General features: G+C 43.4%; 1 protein-coding gene across 4 annotated transcripts in view; it reads right to left on the reverse strand.

Annotated features, from left to right (window-relative positions):
- The window catches only part of GSTCD (glutathione S-transferase C-terminal domain containing), a 136,669-nt gene that overhangs the window by 87,360 nt on the left and 26,632 nt on the right, over positions 1 to 22,677 (reverse strand). For all 4 annotated transcript variants that reach the window (XM_045018998.1, XM_045018999.1, XM_045019000.1 and 1 more), the window contains exons 4-5: positions 12,643 to 12,897; positions 11,850 to 11,943 (exon numbers count right to left, since the gene is read on the reverse strand). In XM_045018998.1, the coding sequence (XP_044874933.1) occupies positions 11,850 to 11,943; positions 12,643 to 12,897 (349 nt within the window). The remainder of the gene's footprint in view (positions 1 to 11,849; positions 11,944 to 12,642; positions 12,898 to 22,677) is intronic.

Genomic DNA, 22,677 nt, shown 5'->3' on the forward strand with positions numbered 1-22,677 from the left:
AAGGCTACCAGAAAACCAAAGAAGCAAACGGAAGGTCCGGGGCAGGTCGAAAAACATGCCGCTTCTATGCTGAGCTGCATGCAATTTTAGGGGGCTGCGCCACAAGTACCCCACCCCTGATCGTGGATTCCGAGGTGGGGGTTGTAATCTCTTCCATGGCTGAGGATTATGCAGACGGGGAAGATGAAGATGAAGAAGAGGAGGAAGACCTAGCAGAGAGCACACAGCACTCCGTGAGCCCCAGCAGCCAGGAGCTTTTTATCACCCTGACGGAATTACCGTCCTCCCAGCCCTCACAAGCGGAATTACCGTCCTCCCAGCCCTCACAAGCCACTATCCCAGACAATGACGCCATGGAAGGGAGCTCTGGTGAGTGTACCTTTGCAAATAGCAAACATTGTTTTTTTAACCAAGCCTTTTTTAATGATTGATTTGCCCTGAGGACTTGGGATGCATTCGCAGACAGTATAGTTACTTAGAAAAGTTTGTTAACATGTCCGGGGATTGAGAGGAAATCCTCCAGGGACATCTCGATGAAGCGCTCCTGTAGGTACTCCAGAAGCCTTTGCAGAAGGTTTCTGGGCAAGGCAGCCTTGTTCCGCCCACCGTGGTAGGACACTTTACCACGCCATGCATGTAGCAAGTAATCAGGTATCATTGCGTGGCAAAGCATAGCGGCGTATGGTCCCGGTGACTGCTGGCATTCAAGAAGCATCCGTTCTTTATCTTGTTCTGTTATCCTCAGCAAAGTGATATCGTTCAGGATAACCTGTTTAAAAATCAGGAATTTAAGTAAGGGGGGTGGCCATTTTTCTACTGGGTTCGTGGAATGCATCAGCTTAAAAAAAAGCGGGGGGAGGGGAGGAGTGAAATGCCGATGATCTTTTCTGTGTTTGGTCACCGGCGATCTTCCCCAAGGTACCAGACACGCAGGGGGTGGGGGGTGGGAAGGGTGTTGATTAGCAGGGAGCTAGCGTGGTATTAGCCATGCGTTGGGGGGAGGGGTAAATCACTGCAGAAGCCGAAAGACAGTGGCTTACCATGGCCGCATGCAAGCTGAATTCTGATGCCTGGACCGAGAGATCTGTAACTCCAGAGCTGCAGGCACTCACTATTAAGATGAAAAATGCGACCTTGTAGGGAAATCACATGTGCTAGGTGAATACTGCTTTTCACTGTGAAAGAGTGTAACCATTGTTCTGTAAAATGTATCTTTCTAAATATTTATCTCCCTCATGCAGCTGCAAATTTTTCAACCATCCCTCCTCCATCCCAAAGGCTAGCACAGATAAGGCGGAGGAAAAAGAAGACGCGAGATGAGATGTTCTCGGATATTATGGAAGTTACACGCAATGAAAGAGCTCATCTGAATGAGTGGAAGGATGTGGTTTCAAATTACAGGAAAGAGGCCAGTGAACGTGAGGACAGGAGGGATGAACGTGAGGACAGGAGGGACAACCGAGATGAGAGGTGGCGGCAGGAAGACCGGCAGGAAAATCAGCGGTGGCGGCAGGAAGATCAGCGGTGGCGGGATGCAACTCTGGGGCTGCTGCGTGATCAAACTGACATGCTCCGGCGTCTTGTGGAGCTTCAGGAACGGCAGCAGGATCACAGAGTGCCGCTGCAGCCCCTGTATAACCACCCTCATCCCTCACCATGTTCCACATCCTCCTCACCCAGACGTGTAAGAACGCGTGGGGGGAGGCTCCGTGCACCCGCCCACTCCACCCCCGTGGACAGCCCAACCAGAAGGATGTCGTTACTGTGAATTTTTTTTAATGGCCTTCTCCATCCCTCCTATCCTCCTCCCAAACCACACCCTTACTTCTCTATCTCTTTTTATAATGAATCAATAAAGAATTCATGCTTTTTAAATGAGAGTGACTTTATTTGCATAAGTAAGCTGTACTCGAAGGGGGTGGGGGAGTTGCTTACAGGGACTGAGTCAATCAAGGGGGTTGGGTGTTCATCAACAAACACAGCAGTCACACTGTACCCTGGCCATTGATGAAGCTCGTTTTCAAAGCTTCTCTGATGCGCACCGCTTCCTGGTGTGCTCTTCTAATCTCCCTGGTGTCTGGCTGCGCGTAATCAGCGGCCAGGTGATTTGCCTCAGCCTCCCACCCCGCCATAAAGGTCTCCCCCTTACTCTCACAGAGATTGTGGAGAATACAGCAAGCAGTAATAACATAGGGGACATTGGTTTGGCTGAGGTCTGAGCGAGTCAGTAATGTCCGCCAGCGCGCCTTTAAACGGCCAAATGCACATTCCACCACCATTCTGCACTTGCTCAGCCTGTAATTGAACAGATCCTGACCACTGTCCAGGCTGCCTGTGTATGGCTTCATGAGCCATGGCATCAAGGGGTAGGCTGGGTCCCCCAGGATAACGACAGGCATTTCAACATCCCCAACTGTTATTTTCTGGTCTGGGAAGTAATTCCCTTGCTGCAGCCGTTTAAACAGAGTAGTGCTTCTGAAGACGCGAGCGTCATGAACCCTCCCTGGCCATCCCACGTGGATGTTTGTGAAACGTCCCTTGTGATCTACCAGTGCTTGCAGCACCATTGAAAAGTACCCCTTCCGGTTTACGTACTGGGTGCCCTGGCGCTGCAGTGCCAAGATAGGGATATGGGTTCCATCTATCGCCCCACCACAGTTAGGGAATCCCAGTGCAGCAAAGCCATCCACTATGGCCTGCACGTTTCCCAGAGTCACAACCTTTCGTAGCAGCAGCTTAGTGATTGCTTTGGCTACTTGCATCACAGCAGCCCCCACAGTAGATTTTCCAACTCCAAATTGATTCCCGACTGACCGGTAGCTGTCTGGCGTTGCAAGCTTCCACAGGGCTATCGCCACTCGCTTCTCTACTGTGAGGGCTGCTCTCATCTTGGTATTATGGCGTTTCAGGGCAGGGGCAAGCAAGTCACAAAGTTCCATGAAAGTGCCCTTACGCATGCGAAAGTTTCGCAGCCACTGGGAATCATCCCACACCTGCAACACAATGCGGTCCCACCAGTCAGTGCTTGTTTCCCGGGCCCAAAATCAGCGTTCAATGGATAGAATCTGCCCCATTACCATCAGGATCTCCAAAGCGCAGGGGCCCGCGGTTTGAGAGAATTCTGTGTCTACGTCCTCATCACTGTCATCGCCGCGCTGCCGTATCCGCCTCCTCCTCGCCTCGGATTGAAGGTCCTGGTTCACCATAGACTGCACGAGAGTGCGCGAGGTGTTTAAAACATTCACGATTGCGGTATGGAGCTGAGCAGGGTCCATGCTTGCTGTGCTATGGCGTCTGCACAGTTCACCAAGCAAAAAAAGGCGCGAAACGGTTGTCTGCTGCTCAGGGAGGGAGGGGTGAGGCTGTACCCAGAACCACCCGCGACAATGATTTTTGCCCCATCAGGCACTGGGATCTCAACCCGGAAATGCCAAGGGGCGGGGGAGGCTGCGGGAACTATGGGATAGCTACCCACAGTGCAACGCTCCAGAAATCGACGCTAGCCTCGGACCATGGACGCACACCACCGATTTAATGTGTTTAGTGTGGCCGCGCGCACTCGATTTTATAAAATCTGTTTTACAAAACCGGTTTATGCAAATTCGGAATAGTCCCGTAGTGTAGATGTACCCAAAGACAAGGAGAAGGAGCAATGGGGGAGTCTGAGGTCGGGTCGCTGGAAGCTGGACAGTCTGCTTGTGGGGACTGGAAGAGGGGGAGTCCAGGCTGACTTGCTGTGGGAAGCGCATGGTGTGGAAGGGGATGCTGAATGCTCCAAGGTCAGACCCAGGAAGGTCAAAGCTCTGTAAGCTTCCTGCCCTGGTGACAGTATGCTCAGAGAGGAGACATGCTACCCCAGAGTCCTGACTGGCTTCATATGCAGTAGTTCCAGAGCATCGCCCAGTGACTCCGTGACACAAGCATTACTCACTAACATTTTATGGCCCATATTAGGCAGAGGGTTGGGCTAGATGACTGCAACGGCCCTTATAGTCTTAAAATTCATGAATCTATGAACATAAGGGGGACAAAATCACTCAAGAAATGAAATATAAGTTAATATTTCTGATGCAGCCCAGGTCAAGAAGTTGTTGCCATCTGATGGTTTTGGTGGTTGGTGCCCAATCAGTTGATTCTATCAGACACTTCCGAGTAGACAAGTATAGAAATAATAAAAACCACAATTACTTGCCCTGTTGGCAGTCTCTGCAAACACCAAAGACTGCATAGAAGCCAAATTCTCTGATGACATAACTAATGGAGTTATGCCAGCAGAAAATATCCCAGAGACTGAACTAGAGAGGGTTGTCTAATCTAGGTCCGGCTTGAAGCACATTGGCGGAGCAGTGTTGGGAAGTTGGCACAGAGCCCTTCATTCTCCAGAGTTGTCAATCTGACAATTTTAACATGCACTACATTCCATTTTTTAAAACACAATCTTAGAAAAAAGAAGTCTGACTAATAATATTTATTTTATTTTTTTACTGGCTACCTCTAAACAAAGAGTAAACCAAGTATTCATATGCCCTCACATAAACCAATTACATTCCTCACCTGAACATTTTACTTTATTTTCAAGATACCTCCTAATATAAGAGGCCTCCACATACTTTATCTAAAATATTGGAATGATGATATGATGCTCTGTATTTACAAAACACTAAATGTGATCAATAAGTTCAGTCCTTGAGAACTGACCTCAGAGGAGAAAACAATACCGTATTTTAAAAGAATGAGAAATCTGCCTCCAAGATCAATGTTTGCCTGACTTTCAAAATGCATTTTTTGCCCTCCAAGCTAAATGCTCTTCTATTTGGCAGAGATTATTATTCCTGATGGATGCCATTCTGGTGCCTTGAAAAATACAAATCAAGATGACCATGTGCTAGCCAAATATCTGTAATTAATTTTTCCTTTTGTCAGAAAAAAACAACAAATTTTATTACATCTTTTATGCTAATGGCCAGAGCATGACTTACAAATAACCCAACGCCACATACAGGATGCTAGAGTATCTCTCTGCATTTTCAAACATACCAGAATAGACCTCTGTTTTTCATCTCAAAATAGAGGTCCCCCCACTGTTTACTTTCTCAATTGCCTGCCAGCCCTTTATTAGCAGTTGACTTGAATGCTAATAGACTCGTATTGTATGATATAAATACATACTGGTCCACCATGGATATAAGCATCTCCCATGTCCTGTCTGGAGAAGTTTGTCTCAAGATACATTAGCTATGAGTGATCTGCTTTTAACTACAGACCTATAAAACATAGCTTTTAGTATACATACATTACCCCTCACATATATTCTATATATACATCTATCAATGATTATGACAAGTGTGACACAGGCTTCCAGTTGAGAACTTACATGACTGCTCTGGTGAACTATAGGATCTCTGTATCCCTATGCCCTCTGCCAGTTGACATCAAAGATCCTAGAGTCACAACCAGTCACAATGGTTCCTGAATACTTAATTCATCTCATCCATTTGCTCACATTTCTCTAATTAATTTCTGTCTTTCCTCTGCCTCACCAGTAAGACAGAGAACGGGCACATTTTAAACAAAGAGCAAAAGAGCATTTAAATTATAACTTTTGCAATGTAAGGACCATGTCTACTTTTATTTTTGTACAGCACTTACCATAGCAGGGTACCTAGTCTTTGGTGGGGTTTCTGGACACCACAGTAATATAAATATTTAATACAAAGAAATAATATGAAATGGTAAACAAGGGGTCAGCTTCCACTTTTCAAAATTCAGGCCAAACATACTTAGGAGCCTAAATATGGATTTAAGAGCCCAAATTAACCTTCCCATTTTTTAAAATGTTGGCCAAGGCTTTTAAGTTCCAAAAATGGAGAACAGAAATAGCTTGCAATAGCATATAAAGAAAAAGGAAAAGTTATATTTTACGAGTATTTTTCCACTGTTGCTCCCTCATTTAATTAGCCGTCTGAGGAAGAAAAGCTGAATATTAAATAAATGATAGGTCAGGGAATACATAGTAACATTCACAAAAACTTTACAACAGACAAAGTTGTATGCTAAATTTTATCTTTATGGCAGACTTATAAAATGCATTATAAAATGCACCTGCAGGTGCCATACTAATACATCTGATGAGTACCTTATTTACATGAAGTTGGAAATACTTAGCAAGGTTAGATACACAGTACATGAAATATGAACAAATATAGTGGTAATCTGTCATTGAGGAAGGCAGAGGTCAAAGATTAATAAATGTCACCAGGTTGCTACAATTGCTTTTGGGAAGTTAATCCACATAACATCAGGAATAAAAAGGAGTAGATCCAATTTTAAAATATTAGTTTACTTTGTTCCTATTAAAGTACTACTTTTGGAAATTGCATTCCAATTAAGAGTGATAAAGGCTTAATATATATTAACCTACCCGTAATTTTATTTTAGAAATATTATTTAACAATTGGATACATAATGTGAGTGAAATTCAAATCACAATACTACAATCTTTAGTTTTGCTAAAGTAAATAATTCCATTCAGAAAACACTGAATGAAATTCATTTCAGCCTAAATAAAATGTGCTAGTATCACCATCATCAAAAGCTCTTTGCTGTAATAAGTAACTATGACAGCAAGGTGGTCCAATTAAACTTCTGTAGTGAAAAATGTAATCTATGAACTTCAATACATTCACAACAGAATACAAAGTATTAATGTTTAATTTAAGATAGTTTAAAGCTAGTACCAAGTATATTTTTCATACTATTAAATGAAAATACTATTTGGCAGCAAATTAAATTAACTGTGGATAAAAACAAAGTGTACCTGAATTGAAACATTTGCTCCCATTTCTCAATTTATATGAACATTAATAAAAGGAACTTTATTTACCAAATTATAGGAGTAATCTATTTGAAAGCCACTTTATACAATAGAAATGCATTATTCAAACCCAGATTTAAAACCTTGTCACATCCAGCCACTTTGTTTTCCTACCATGTCAAGTAGGGCCTAATAATAAAATACTAAGAATTTATATAGCCCCAATCAGTCTCCGTCAGTAAAAAAGCAGATGACATACAATGTAGTCATAGTCAGAAGAGAAGAGCTGAACAGGTAGCTAAATCTAACTGAAAGGCAACACTAGTTCTGTAACCTATATATTTTTTTCTTCGGTATAGCTCCACTGTTCTGTACAGAAATCATAATCCATGGGGTCCCTCTACCAAACTTGCTAAAGAAGGTAAAGTTGTTTTGGGAGGGAAAGGAGGCAGAAACCTCACACTGCTGGCACACGTGGTGAGCTAGCTACGCCCTTCCTAAATAATATTTCCAAAGATGATACAAAACTAGATTTTTTTTTTATAAACTAGGATTGAATAAAACACTCATAACCATTGTGCAGATGCCATTATTGTGACTATTTCAGCAAGCGTGCCAGCAGGAAAAGGTATCCACTTCTAAAAAAAAAAATAAAAAAAAATAAAAATCTTCCTCCATTTAGTTATCCGGCCCTCCAGATGTTTTAATCCAGCCCTCGAGCTCCTGCCAGGGAGTGGGGTCTGGGGCTTGCCCCACTCCACACAGCTCCCAGAAACAGTGGCATGTCCTCCTCCGTCCAGCCAAGGGGCTCTGCATGCTGCCCCCACAACTCCCACTGGCCGGGAACCAGGGCCCATGGGAGCTGCAGGGACGGTGCCTGCGGACAGGGCGGCACACAGAGCCGCTTGGCCGCGCCTCTTCGTAGAAGCCGGAGGGGGGACATGCCGCTGCTTCTGGGAGCTGCTTGAGGTAAGCGCCACCCAAAGCCTGCACCCCTGACCTCCCTCCTCCACCCCAACCTGCTGCCCCAGCCCTGATTCCCCTCCCTCCCGCCAAACACCTCAGTCCCAGCCCAGAGCACCCGCCTGCACTCGCAACCCCTCATCCCCAGCCGGAGTCCTCACACACACACACACCCCACACCCCAACCCCCAATTTTGTGAGCATTCATGGCCCGCCATACAATTTCCATACCCAGATGTGGCCCTCGGGCCAAAAAGTTTGGGCAGGATACTCTGTGAATTATGACTCCCCCCCCACCCCACCCCGAGAACTGGATCCAGCACAAGAGAAATTTCCAAAAAATAATGGCCCTTATGAATCATCTCTTCAGACATTTTTCTATCCAAAAGAAGGAATCAGCCACCTAGATACAGTGTGAATGGAAACTGCCAGTCCCATATTCAAAGACAGGAAGCAAAGAAAAAGATCAATTTGACTTTCACAAATGTTAGAATCTTTTAATATAACTATTATCTGTCACCTTTATGCAATTTATCAGCCAAACTAGAAAATTATTTTAACACAAGGGCTCTAGCCACCACTGACAAGAAGTCTGAAGCAGCATTGTGTAATGCTGACAGATCCTATCTTAAAGGTTATTTTTCCTTCAAATATTAAAAGAAACTGGGCAACAATAATGCAAGCAGTTGCGTAACTTTCCAGTAAGAGAATTTCTCAGCAGGAAACCAGCAACAGAAAGTTAATCTTAGGAAGACAGATATATTAAATTATAAACCATAAATCTATTCATGGAGCAGCTAAGGCAGGGGTCGGCAACCAGTGGCTCGCGGCTCGCCAGGGTAAGCACCCTGGCGGGCCGGCCCGGTTTGTTTATCTGCCGTGTCGGCAAGTTCGGCCGATCGCGGCTCCCACTGGCCGCGGTTCGCGGTCCCAGGCCAATGTGGGAGGCAGGAAGCCGCGGCCAGAACATCCCTCGGCTCGCGCCGCTTCCTGCCTCCCGCATTGGCCTGGGACCGCGAACCGCGGCCAGTGGGAGCCGCGATCGGCCGAACTTGCTGACGCGGCAGATAAACAAACCGGGCCGGCCTGCCAGGGTGCTTACCCTGGCGAGCCGCGAGCCACCGGTTGCCGACCCCTGAGCTAAGGGCTGTCAGGACTTTGAGGATCGCACCTACATCAAACATAGGTGCCACTAATTTCTGAACTGAAGGGCACCACAAAATAATACTACATGGCAAGAGAACTTAATTCCATGTAAAGAGGAAATGTGTGTGTATACGCCCTTACGGTGTTAAGTGGATTGAATTTGTTATTTCAGTGTGCTGGCCATTGAACCAATTTCTAAGATGTTTGTGCTTTTCAAAAAAGAAAGCAAACCTTTCCCACTTTTGCAGAGGGATGTTACTTTTCACTAGCTTCATGGAGGTTGGCAGTATATGTAGGACTTAAGAGAAACTGTATTATACAAGTTGTACTTCTCAGCAGTCAAACCGCCCATGAAAAGGACAAAAAGTACTTCAGGACCAGTGACCTGTTTCTAAGTGCTCTCTGCCTACACAGAATCCATGGACAGCAGACTGCCAAGGTCCTAGCAAGGTAGGGGTCCTAGCAAGAGCTCCAGCACCTATGTAGTAAGGTAAAAGGTCAGGAATAGGCCAAAATTATCATCATGATCCCAACAGTCTGTTTAGAAAAGCTCACATAAAAACAGAAGCAGTACACTGGCATTAAGATTCTAATATGCCCTTAGGCTATCATTTTTAGAGTACCTTCCCTGAGAACTCCCCGTTATCTGGATATGTATTTCTTCATTTTGCAGTTGTAAATCTGGAATAGGCATGTCCCAACATCAGTTTTATGACACCCTAATGCAATTCCCATTCAGAATCCAGATGTTCTGGAAATGTCTGCTCAGGAAACCAACCTATAAATTGGAATGTCAAGAACAACCATTGCCAACAGGGTGGTGGCATGAATACAAAAATTCCAGAGGTTACTCACCGACATGAACAGACAGAACCTGCTACCTGTATCAGTTGATATAGTACAAGTCCATGACATCACCTGTAGGAATGTAAGTGAACTAGATTCCCACAAAAATTCCCTGCAATTCGAGCAGCTTTATGAATAGTTTATGGTTAGTTTGTAACCATTTGGAAGACAGTGGATACTATATGACAGGGGTTGACAACCTTTCAAAAGTGGTGTGCCGAGAATTCATTTATTCACTCTAATTTAAGGTTTCGCGTGCCAGTAATACATTTTAACGTTTTTAGGAGGTCTCTTTCTGTAAGTGTATAATATATAACTAAACTATTGTTGTATGTAAAGTAAATAAGGATTTTTAAATGTTTAAGAAGATTCATTTAAAATTAAAATGCAAAGCCCCCCAGACCAGTGGCCAGGACCCGGGTAGTATGAGTGCCACTGAAAATCACCTCGCGCGCCGCCTTCGGCGCCCGTGCCATAGGTTGCCTACCCCTGCTATATGAGATGACTGCAAAATGTCACCATGACTTCTAACATAACAAACTGTTTTAGTGCACTCCTGCAAACATATTGTATCCTTCTGGCCACTGGGTTAAGCAATCTAGATAAAAAAATAGGTACATAAAATAATGTATCAGTTGGAGACATGATGTCAGACATCTCAGAAAGGATAGGATAACAATTATGTTCCTGTTCTGAATTCAAAGACCCAGTTGCCAAAAAGCACAAGTCTTTTCTTCTAGCAAACACTAGTCCAACACTAGCAGCTCATTTTTTGGTGGTTGAAAGCAAGATCTAGATTTTATTTTTATTTTTTAAAGATTTGGTGGGCATTTTTTGTTGGCACTGCCTAATTTTCTCTGGCCTTGCCCCAAAACTGAAGCCTTGCCAACTTAACTAGAAAGCCACCACAACTATATATTTAGTGAAGATGTACAGCGAGTTCTTCAGACCACACAAAACACTTTAAACTGACAAATTCTTCCTGCTGTTGAGAGTCTGGGGAACTTCCTCTGGGATTACATCACAGAGACATCAGAGAACATAAATATTTTCAATCTATTCCTGTATCCAGTCCTTAGCTTGCATTTAAAGCAACTGGAAATTATTCCATTTTATGTGGCAATTAAGGTTTCTAAAATACAAGATAAAACTCAGAAGTTCGGGGGGGGGGGGGTTGCGGACCAGGAAATATTAGGATTAATGCCTTAAGAGAGGCTGAATTACACTTCTGTGCACTCCCCCTCCAGTGGAGGTTTGGCAGTTTTTACTTTCTTATTTTTAAAGCAGTGAGGGTAAAACAATCGTGAAGAATTACTACTCTGTCTGAGGAAAATAAGCCATAGTGCACAGGAGGAAAAGGAAAAATAGACAGCAATGATTTTTGTGAAACAACACTATGGCTGGCAGGCTGAGGAGCTATCTCCTATGAAGGAAAAAAAGTCTGAATCCTTGAATAAAACACATTTGTAGTCTGAGTAACTAGATGCCTCAAGAGGTTCCAAACACATTTGTCAAGGCTCTGAGAAGAGATCATTTTCTGAAATACTGCTGAGGCATGAACCAGACAAAAACATTAAGCATCCCAGGAGAATTCGGTATGCAGGTGTTTGAGCTCACAGGAATTTATAGATGTGAATAAGAATTAAAGGGCCCAGCAGTGCATGGAACTGTACATATGCAACAAAACCTACCAACTCTTCTATGAAGTCAGAGAACACTACCTAAATGTGCTGGAGGAGTGAAAGAGGAAATCGTAAGCCTACAAAAGACAAAAATGGTGTAAAGTTTCCAAGTCTAGTTAATGTAAGATTTTTTTTTTGCAAGTGACTGGAATCTGCTGATGCTCCAGAAGGAGTGTATAATTCATAACAATACTCGCAATGCTGATTAGTATGCCATCACGAAGTTGCAGTGGAAAATGTAACAATGGACATAAAGGAAAAAACCCAACATACATTCAAGGAAAGTACCGTACAATTCCATTGTTCCTACCAAAATCATTACGTAGTTTTATTAGAAGAAATATATATTTTATAGGAATAGCTTGAAGAAAAAGAAAATACAAGAAGAAAGGCCCTACCTTCTCCAGGACTGACTGCTGCTGGTAGACTGTTCCAATCTAGGGTCCACCTAGGGCACGGATGAGGAGAAAACTTTGCTTCAATACCGCTTTCCTGTGGGTAAGAAAAAAACGGATCCCTCAAAGACAGATTCAAACAGGCCTTATGGTTTAAGCCTATGCCCACTGAAGTCAGTAGCAAAGTTCCCATCTACTTTAATGGCGCAGGATCAGGCTCTAAGATCCCTTAGCTACATGGTTGGACTACTGCCGTTCCAGATCATACAGTTATATTTTCTTTCGCTTTCATCTTCCTATATATTTTATGCAGAAATGAATGGAGATTTTTACATTTTCTTTTCATCTCCAGGTACTCATATCTCTGAACAAACAACTGAAAAAATCATAGAAGACAGAATATTAAAACGAAATACCAAAGTAGCATTTTATTTTTGGCTCTGTAACAGACTAATTTTTTTTGTTTCATAATATATATACCAATACCATTGTGTACTTTAATAATTTTAACATCTGGTTTCCTCCAGTCATAAACTTTATCATTTTTTATTCAGAAGTTAAATAACAAAAATATATATAAATAAAAAAATATAGCTCAATAGTTCTCAGAGAGAAGCCAGAATATACAGGTAGCCCTTAATGAGCTGATGAAGGCTTCCAAAGGTGTTTTCCAAGCACTTCTAATTAGTTACTACTTAGAGATCTGTACCATCCTAAATTCAGGCAGAACTATAATAATATTATTATTATTAATTATTATTATTATTGAAAATAATCAATGAAAATGCTGAATTACCATTAACTTTGTCATGGTCGGCCTTGGACCGCCTATAAACTGATAGTCTTCATGTTCTTCCTCTAAGTCATCAGGAATTGTATAGAAGTCTCTCAGCTGCTCATCTGGGGAAGACAGCAAATCTGGAAATTGGAGAAACAGCATATTGCACTTGGCAGCAGCACTCTTTACTCCAGGCACTTCCTGAACTCTGTGGTACCAACTGGATATCAGAGGCAAATCTAATATCTTTTTGTTGTGCTTCTTGATGAAAACCTAGATGATAAAGCAAAAAATCTTACTTAGTACTGCCATTTTTTGCATTCAATCCACAGAAGAAAAGAGCTGTACTCTAGAGCGAAGCTCTGCTCCTCCCTTTTCCCCAACATGTTATGGATGCTGGTGGACAGGTGGATGGGACAAAAAACTGACTTCACACCACCTGGAAGCCTCCCTTCCCCCCTAGTCTGGAATTTTTCGCTGTCCATTTGCAGATTCTGTAACACCTTTGTGTTGCCCAAATACTGGATCATAATTATGAGTCTGGTCCCTGAGAGTCTTCCTACTATAACAGTTATAACTTTGGTTTGTAGTGATGTTTCTGCTTTAAAGAGGAAGGAAGAAGAATCCAGGATTAAATAGTGAAAAGTAAAGTATGAATGGTCAGCCAAAATCCTTATGATACCTGTTTGGACCAAATAGTCACTTAGTTATTCCAAAAAGCAGTAGAAAGGGAGAGGAAACACAAAGCTGAGTGTGGTTCACCATAATTCGTTCTGGTTCATATTTTAACTGATCTTGAAGGGACAAGGGGCTTAAAATACCTAAGGCCTTGTCTACACTACAAGACTATTTCGAATCAACTTAGTTCGAATTTGTGGATTCGACCTTATGAAGTCGAATTTGTGTATCCACACTAGATACACTAATTCGAATTTCTGAGTCCACATTCACGGGGCCAGCGTCGACTTTGGAAGCGGTGCACTGTGGGAAGCTATCCCACAGTTCCCGCAGTCCCCGCTGCCCATTGGAATGCTGGGTAGAGCCCCCAATGCCTGCTGGGGGGAGAAATGTGTCGAGGGTGGTTTTGGGTAAGTGTCATCATTGAACCGTCAATCACAACCTCCCTCCCTCCCTCCTTGAAAGCGCCTGCGGGCAATCTGTTCGTGCACTTTTCTGGTCAGTGACAGCACGGACGCCACAGCACTGCAAGCACGGAGCCCGCTGCGATCATCGCCGTTTTCTCCTCCTCGCACTTTATCGTCCACCTCTTCCACAGTCAGCTGATGAGAAATTGGGCTACTTTTCAATGGTGCTGCAAGCAGTGGGGGACCATAGGGGACGTTTTACAAACATCAACGTCGGGTGGCCGGGCAAGGTTCATGATGCGTGTGTTTTCAGGAACTGTGGGCTGCTCAGACGCCTGCAGGAAGGTAGTTTCTTCCCGGACCACGAAATAACTGTTGTGGATGTGCAGATGCCTATAGTCATCCTCGGGGACCCAGCCTGCCCGCTAATGCACTTGCTCATGAAGCCCTATACAGGCGCCTGGGACAGCGACAAGGAACTCTTCAAATACCAGCGAGCAGCGAGCAGCGTGACCTGTGACTGTTCAGTTTCTTTACAGAGAAGCTGAACCTGCCCCTGTTTCTTTACCCACTGACTGTTGACTCTCCTCTTCGGTTACATACCCCGTTCACCCGTTACCCCCACTTCCAGCACACGTGTAAAAATAAAATACATGTCCCATTATTACTTAACAAAGGTTTCTTTATTCATGACTTTTCGTGAAAGGGTTGAAACTGGGACGCAGGCTGTGCTGGGTAGGGTGTGCGGTGATGTAAAGACCGCCTCTAAACTCAAGGAATGACAGGCTCCTGCTCCTAGAGCGGTCCGCAGTGCCGGAAGGCTTCTTTCAACGGAGCCTGCCATCCCTCTTTATGGAATTCTGTGTGCGGGCGGATATGTGACCTTGTGGTGGAGGAGGACGGATACAGATTCCTGAGCTGCGTGACTCAGCGGTCCAGGACAAGGACCGCTGTATAAGATCTGTAACCGCCCTCCCCCGCTGCAAAGTAACATCTCCCCCGCCCACACAGATCCTGGAAACCACCTCCAAAAACCGACCAGGGTGCCTACTGACTGCACCGTGTGTGTGACCCGCTGCTGATCCTGCCCCCGTGTCTGTACCCTGGGAAAGGTGACTGTCCTATGCAATTAACAACCCCCTTCCCCACGCCCCCCATTCAAACACAGTCTTCTTTGAAAAAACATAACGGAAACAGTAATTAACAGCAAAGCATGTTTATTAATTAAGTAGACAGTTAGGGGATGGGACTGGGATTGGGACTACTGTGAGTCTGGAAGTGAAGGACTTCGGCAAATGTAGGTTATGAGAGCTTTTGGGTACTTGAGCACTGTGCTGTGGTGCAGTGACAGTATTCACGTCCCCGGCCGCCCCTCCTCCTGATTATTTTCGGTGAGGGGGGTATGGGACTTTGTGGCGGGGGAGTGCGGTTGCAGATACACTGCAGGGTGTCTCTGTCCTCCTGCGGTCCTGCAGAACATCCACAAGGCGCCTGAGCGTGTCCGTTTGCTCCCTCACTAGTCCAAGCAGCGTTTCAGTCGCCTGCTTCTCTTCCTCACGCCACCTCTCCTCCCGTTCGCTGTGTGAGCGCTGCCACAGAGAGACGGTCTCCCTCCACTGGCTCTGCTGGTCCGCCTCTGCTAGGTAGCAGCCCATACGTTCCTCGAACATCTTGTCCCTTGTCTTTTTCTTTCGCCACCAAATCTTTCCCAGCCTCTGCGAGGGGGATGCTGTGGCAGGTCTGGAGACAGTGGAAGCTGTGAGATGGGAAACAGGGAGTGAATTCCTTGCAAAGAAACATTTTTGCGAACAATTAACTGAGTCTAGGCTGTCTCTGTGAAATCTGGGTTGAGACCCCTGTGCCTGCTGGGGCAGAAATCATTTTCGCGGTGGATTCTGGGTAAATGTCGCCAGTCATTCCTTCCTCTGGGAAAGCAACGGCAGACAATCATTTCAAGCCCGTTTTCCCAGAATTGCCCTGGCATACGCCATAGCATGGCAACCATGGACACTGTTTTGCCTTTTGTGTATGTCACCGTATGTGTACTAGATGCCGCTGACAGAGGCGGGCCAGCAGCGCTACACAGCAGCATGCTTTTGCTTTTGCATGACAGCAGAGATGGTTACCAGCCATATTGTACCATCTACCATACCATAAATTGGTAATAAGATGGTAATAAGATGGGCATGGTTACCTGTCCTTTTGCACTGCCCCATTTGGGGCTGTCATAAGTGCCCCTGGCCGAGCAGCCAGGGGCGCAAAAGCCAAAATTGGGAATGACTCCCTGAGTCAATCCCTCCTTTTGGTATCTAAAAATAGAATCAGTCCTGCCTAGATTATGGGCAAGTGTACTAGAGAACCACTGTATCATAGAACCAGAGAGCACAGCTGCTCTGTGTCTGATCCTGCATAAATTATGAGCTGTATGCTATTCACAGAGGGTGCTCCTGCAACAACACCACCTGTTCATTCCGTTCTTACCCCAGCCTTCCTGGGCTACCATACCATTGTCCCCCGACTTGTGTGATGAAGTAATAAAGAATGCAGGAATAAGACACAGTGACTTGTTAGTGAGAAATGAGTGGAAGGAAGCCTCCAGCTGCAATGATAGTCCAGGCAGGACATTAAGGAGTGTGGATGAAGGAGCCCATCATCCCTCTGCTAGTCCAGGGGCAATTGAATCTTTTATTTACAATGAAGGGTGGGGGCTGATGGAGCTCAGCCCCCTGTTGCAATGATGAGGACGGTTACCAGCCATATTGTACCATCAGCCATCAAAAATTAGGGACAGGCGCCCTTGATTGACCTTACTGATACTAGTCGGCATGGTTACCAGCCCTTTTGCACTGCCCCATGTGCCAATAGGCTGATGATGAGGATGGATTTCCATCTTATTGTACCATCAGCCATCCATAGCGTGGGGGGAGCAAGGATGTTGGTGTTGAGTGCTGCACCATCGCGTCTATCTGCAGCATTCAGTAAAGATAGGGTGACATGTAAAAGAGTCAACAGAGGATTGTTTTCACTTCTGGTGGTGGGTGGGGTGTATGCGCAAATTGCCGAACTATGCCCTGACCCACCGCAGACACTGTGTTTGGCCCTAGAAGCATTTGGAGCTCATCCAAGAATGCAAATACTTTTCGGAGACAGCAGGAACTGTGGGATACCTTGCGTCCTCATTCCCCCCTCCCTCCATGAGCGTCCATTATATTCTTTGGCTTTCCGTTACGCTCGTCACGCAGCTGCGTGCTGAGTCTGTGCTATGCCGTCTGTCCGTAGATTTCTTAAAAATACTTTGGACCAGGCGTAAAATTACAGTAATTAACCTAATTAGATGCAGGATTCTCCGAGCGAAATCACCCTGAGGAGGGTCACTGAAGGAGATAGAGAGCGCATGCTGGGTGAAAGCTAGCACGAACCAGGGCCCGATGCAGCCGTGCTCGGGGAGGCAGTGCTCCCTGAGTACCTCATGAAAGCCTCACGCGGAAAACTGTGCTACCACGGAGCACCCAATAAGGCAGCTCTCCTCAGGAACCTCCTGCTGATGCTTTTCGATTAACGCAAGGAGAGCTTCATGGAGATCTCCAAGGATGATTTCTGTTCTATCCCCATATATAGAGAGTCCTCCTTTTCACACAGTTAAGATTCCTGTTATATTAAGAATAAAAGTTAACATGGTTAAAGCACTTACCGACTGCTCCTTCCCCTGATTCAGGGTCCGGGTTAATGGCCGGGGAGGGTTGTTGGGGTTGTTGGGGTTGTTGTTGGGGTTGTTGGGGTTGTTGGTGATGAATAGATCCTGGCTGTCGGGGAAACCAGCGTTGTAAGCGCTCTCGCCTGCCTCGTCCTCCACAAACCCTACCTCATCTTCCCCGTCCGCGAACATCACCGAGGAACTGGCCGTCAACACTGTCCCATCGTCAGAGTCCACGGTCACTGGTGGGGCAGTGGTGGCAGGCTCCGTAGCGTCCGTTTGCCGCTTTGATTTTTTGGTAGCCTTGTCTGGGGTCCTTGGTTTTCACGCGGCGATGCGTTGCATGACGGCTGTATCCTCTGTCTGGATCATGGCTTTGGAGACCTTCTCGTAGGTCTTTGCATTCCGTTTGTTGGAGCGCAGCTCCAAAAGCACAGACTCCTCGCCCAACACACCGATCAGATCCAAGAGTTCCCGGTCAGTCTATGCCGGGTCCCTCTTTCTATTCAGAGATTACATGAACTCCTCTGCTGGAGAGCTCTGCATTGCTGCCGGTGCTGCTGAGCTCGCCCCGATGTCCAACCACGAAATGAGATTCTAACTGTCCAGACAGGAAAAGGAATTCAAATTTTCCCGGGTCGTTTCCTGTGTGGCTGCTCAGAGCATCGAAGCTCGGACTGCTGTCCAGAGCGTCAACAGAGTGGTGCAGTGTGGGATAGCTCCCGGAGCTACTAAGTTCGATTTGCATCCACACCTAGCCTAATTCGAGCTAGCCATGTCGAATTTAGCGTTACTCCACCTGTCGGGGTGGAGTACCAAATTCGAACTAAAGAGCCCTCTAGTTCGAATTAAATGGCTTCCTAGTGTAGACGGTTGTGCGGTTAGTTCGAATTAACGCTGCTAAATTCGAATTAAAGTCCTAGTGTAGACCAGGCCTAAGATACATAGTTAAAATAGATATTTTATTTTGTTATTTATATAGCACTCAAAAAGTGTGCTAGCCATTTTACAGAGAATATTTCAACTCTGAAGGCTTACTTGACAGAGCCATTTCTAAGTGTGGTAGAAAGGAAATCTTGCATCCTCTCCTGTTGACTTGGAGATGTGGTGTGCAAGTATTTAAATTGAAATAGGACAATTTATTTCAGTCTTAGTTTTCAGTGGTTATACATGGCCTAAAATGAGAACCAATTAGCGAACATCTCTCCTTACTAGAGTAACCAGATGTCCCGTTTTTGTGGACATTTTCTTACATAGATGCCTATTACCCCCCACTCACGTCCTGTTTTTTCACACTTGCTATCTAGTCACCCTACTCCTTACACATATGATTCAGATGCGATGTAAATGCATAGGATACATTACATAGGACAAGGTCACAGTGAATAAACTCTTGGGAAAATTTACTGTGAGTGTAAACAACGAGGCAGAGTTTAATGCCAAAATCAGATAAAAGACCTTGTCATGTTTGGAACTGGCTGTATCTGGATTTTTAAATGACTAGTTTGTAATTTTTATTTTGCACCATCATCAAATAATCTGTACTGAAACAATCTGTTCATTTTAAATTGATTTTCTGCATTTAGAATGGGCTGTTAAATAACGTGCACATTACTAATGTCTTTCTGGGCCAGCAGTGGATCTAGGATTTTGCAACGGTCAGTTGGTGGGACCAAAATGCAAATAAGTAGTATTATGTAGGATTGTTGATTAATCGCAGTTAACTTATGCGATTAACTCAAAAAAAGTAATCGCAATTAATCACACTTTTAATTGCATTGTTAAACAATAGAATATCAATTGAAATTTTATTATTTTTGGATGGTTTTCTACATTTTCAAATATATTGATTTAAATTACAACACAGAATACAAAGTGAAGACTGATCACATTATATTATTTTTATTATAAATATTTGCACTGTAAAAATGATAAACAAAAGAAACAGTACTTTTCAATTCACCTCATACAATCTCATCATGTAGTGCAATCTTATCATGAAAGTGCAACTTACAAATGTAGATTTTTTTTGGTTACATAACTGCACTCTAAAACAGAACAATGCAAGACTTTAGAGTCTACAAGTCCACTCAGTCCTACTTCTCGTTCAGCCAATCACTGAGACAAACAAGTTTGTTTACATTAACAGGAGATAATACTGCCCACTTCTTATTTATGTCACCAGAAAGTGAGAACAGGCGTTTGCATGGGTCTTTTGTAGCTGGCCTTGCAAGGTATTTACATACCAGATATGCTAAACATTCGTATGCCCCTTCATGCTTCAGCCACCATTCCAGAGGACATGCTTCCATGCTGATGATGCTCGTTAAAAAATAATGCATTAATTAAATTTGTGACTGAACTCCTGAGGGGAGAAATGTACGTATGCAGCTCTATTTTACCTGCATTCTGCCATATATTTCATGTTATACTAGACTAGGATGATGACTCAGCACATGTTCATTTTAAGAACCTTTCGCTGCAGATTTGACAAAATGCAAAGAAGGTACCAACATGAGATTTCTAAAGATAGCTATAGCACTCGATTCAAGTTTTAAGAATCAGAAGTGCCTTCCAAAATCTTAGAAGGATGAGGTATGGAACATGCTTTCAGAAGTCTTAAAAGAGCAACACTCAGATACGGAAACTACAAAACCCAAACTACCAAAAAAGAAAATCATTGCTTTGGATGGTTATGGAGCAGAACCCCTCATCAGCATGGATTCATGTCCTCCAGAATGGAGGGACATATGAATCTTTAACACATCTGGCATGTAAATATCTTGCAACACCGATTACAACAGTGCCATGAAAACACCTGTTCTCACTTTCAGGTGACATTGTGAAAAAGAACTGGGCAGCATTATCTGCTACAAATGTAAACAAACTTGTTTGTCTGAGCAAGTGGCTGAACAAGAAATAGGACTGAATGGACTTGCAGTCTCTAAAGTTTTACATTGTTTTATTTTTGAATGCAGTTTTTTTTCCCTACATTTGTAAGTTCAACTTTCATGATAAAGAGATTGCACTACAGTACTTGTATTAGGTGAACTGAAAAATACTATTTGTTTTTGACAGTGCAAATATTTGCAAAAAAATAGTGATCACTATACACTTTGTATTGTGTTATAATTGAAATCAATATATTTGAAAATATAGAAAAAAATATTTAAATGAACGGTATTCTATTACTGTTTAATTGAGCAATTACATTTTTAATCATTTGACAACCCTAATATTATGCTAATTCCTACATCACTAAGACAGAAAGTGAATTTCAGAACATCTACTGCTTTGTACGAGCTATAATCTTTGAGATTTTGGCCATTTTGCAGAGAGATCAATTATAGCAGTTTGTTGGTGTCACGCATCCTTCTCTTGCCTCCTGCCATCCTTGGTTCTCTTCACACTGACACATCGTACCTCCTTTCCACTTTCTCCTAGTCTTTATACTTTATTTACCCCTCAGTTTTCTTCCTTCCACATCTCATTGTTTTCTGCTACTTCCCTGAGCAGACAAAGGGACAAAATGTCAGCCACCAGAAAAAAGTAATGACTCACTGAGCTGCCATAACTGCTCCCCCTTGATCCTGCAGAGCCCCAGAACCTGCTACTCTACTCCACCACCGCTGCACCTCCAATTCTACCCTCTTCTCCTCTGGATCTGCCACCCGTCCGCTCTATTATTGCCAAACTTTGTGTCTTCTTGCAGCTGCTGCAATGAGGAAAAAAAAGACTATAGCAAAGAAGACAAAGAATATTTTTTTAAAAATAAGCTTAACCAAAATAACATTATCTACAGAGATGTCAGAGAGTTTGGGCTTTTTTTTAAGCAGTGAGATGTAAAATAGGTTTCCTTCAGAAAATATTCCTCAATTTAAAAAAAAAAAAAAAAGTTCAGGAAAACAAAACCTTGAGCTATGACTTTCATTCTGTAATACTGTAGGGTACAATCATTTACTTCTAAAGAAAATGAAGTTGAATGGTAGACAAACTTTTCTCAAGCTATTTGAGTTAGATCAGTGGTTCCCAAACTGGGGTTCGTGAAATGTTACAGGGGGTTCTCGGGAAAAAATTCCCTAATGGCAGAAAGAGCTGTCCCGAGGGATTCTGGGCAGCACTGGGCCAGCAGCCCGGAGCCCCTGAACTTCCAAGAGCTAAGCATATCAAAGCAAGCATATATATCACACGGAGGAGATTTAAACTTCAAGACTCATAAGAAATGGAAAGGGAGGTGGATATTTTTTGCTGTTTTTAAAATTAAATAGGCAGCTAGTATTGGTTTTTAAATTATTATGAAGAACAAGTTTAAGTTTTGTTGTAATGTGTGTTGTTTGCCTGGACTGCACAAGACCTGAATGCTTGTGTAGAAGGAACTCTTTGAGTTGGCTTCTTAAATACCTTCATGCTGTTTCACATCTGATACTCCTTGACGAAACATAGGAGCCTTGTCTTAAAACAGGATTATTCAAAGTGATACAAGCTACAAAAGTGAGATCTTGGAAGAGTGTTGCTGTTTTCATAATGTAATAAAAATACTGTCATGATAAATAAAAATTAATAATAAATAGTGTATAATAAGCATGCCATAAAAACAAATTTTATATTTCCAAGATCACTGCTTTATAATTTATACTCAGATAAAGGAGAAAATCCCTTGAAATATTCATTTTGAGAGGGAGGGGGTTCACGAGACTTGACATTTTAGTGAAAGGGGTTCACAAGTTGTTAAAGTCTGGGAAACACTGAGTTAGATCAACAACTTGGTAGATGTTGAAAAAAATGGAAATGTAACAATGGAAATGCCTTTCTGATAGTGTTTTTATATATTTAAATGAATCTATTTTTCCAGGTCTCTCTCCACAAGATGTCTTACCATTCTAGCCCTTCTTGTAAATTAGATTAGCCAAATTAGGAGGTCATTGGCCTGTGAGATACTATGCATTGTTGCCATGGAAATGATTATGCTACAAAACAGAAGACAATTATTATGGTAAACAAAAGCAGCAAAGAAATAACATGCAAGAAATAGTGTGTGTGTGTGTGTGTGTGTGTTTTGGATGCAGGAATTGGTAAAGGACACTTAACAAATGCTCAAAAAAACAGTTTATCTGTGGTTTTTGTACTGTTCTTACAAATTAATCATAAGTAATTAGTACTAACTAGAGTGCAAAGACAAGACTAAAAAGTATTAGGATATTTAATTAAATATTAAAAATATTTAAAAATATTAAAATATGTCCCCATATTTAGAATACGTGTAGGAAAAGATTT

The sequence above is a fragment of the Mauremys mutica genome, chromosome 5 (assembly GCF_020497125.1).
Source record: "Mauremys mutica isolate MM-2020 ecotype Southern chromosome 5, ASM2049712v1, whole genome shotgun sequence".
Taxonomy (NCBI): domain Eukaryota; kingdom Metazoa; phylum Chordata; order Testudines; family Geoemydidae; genus Mauremys; species Mauremys mutica.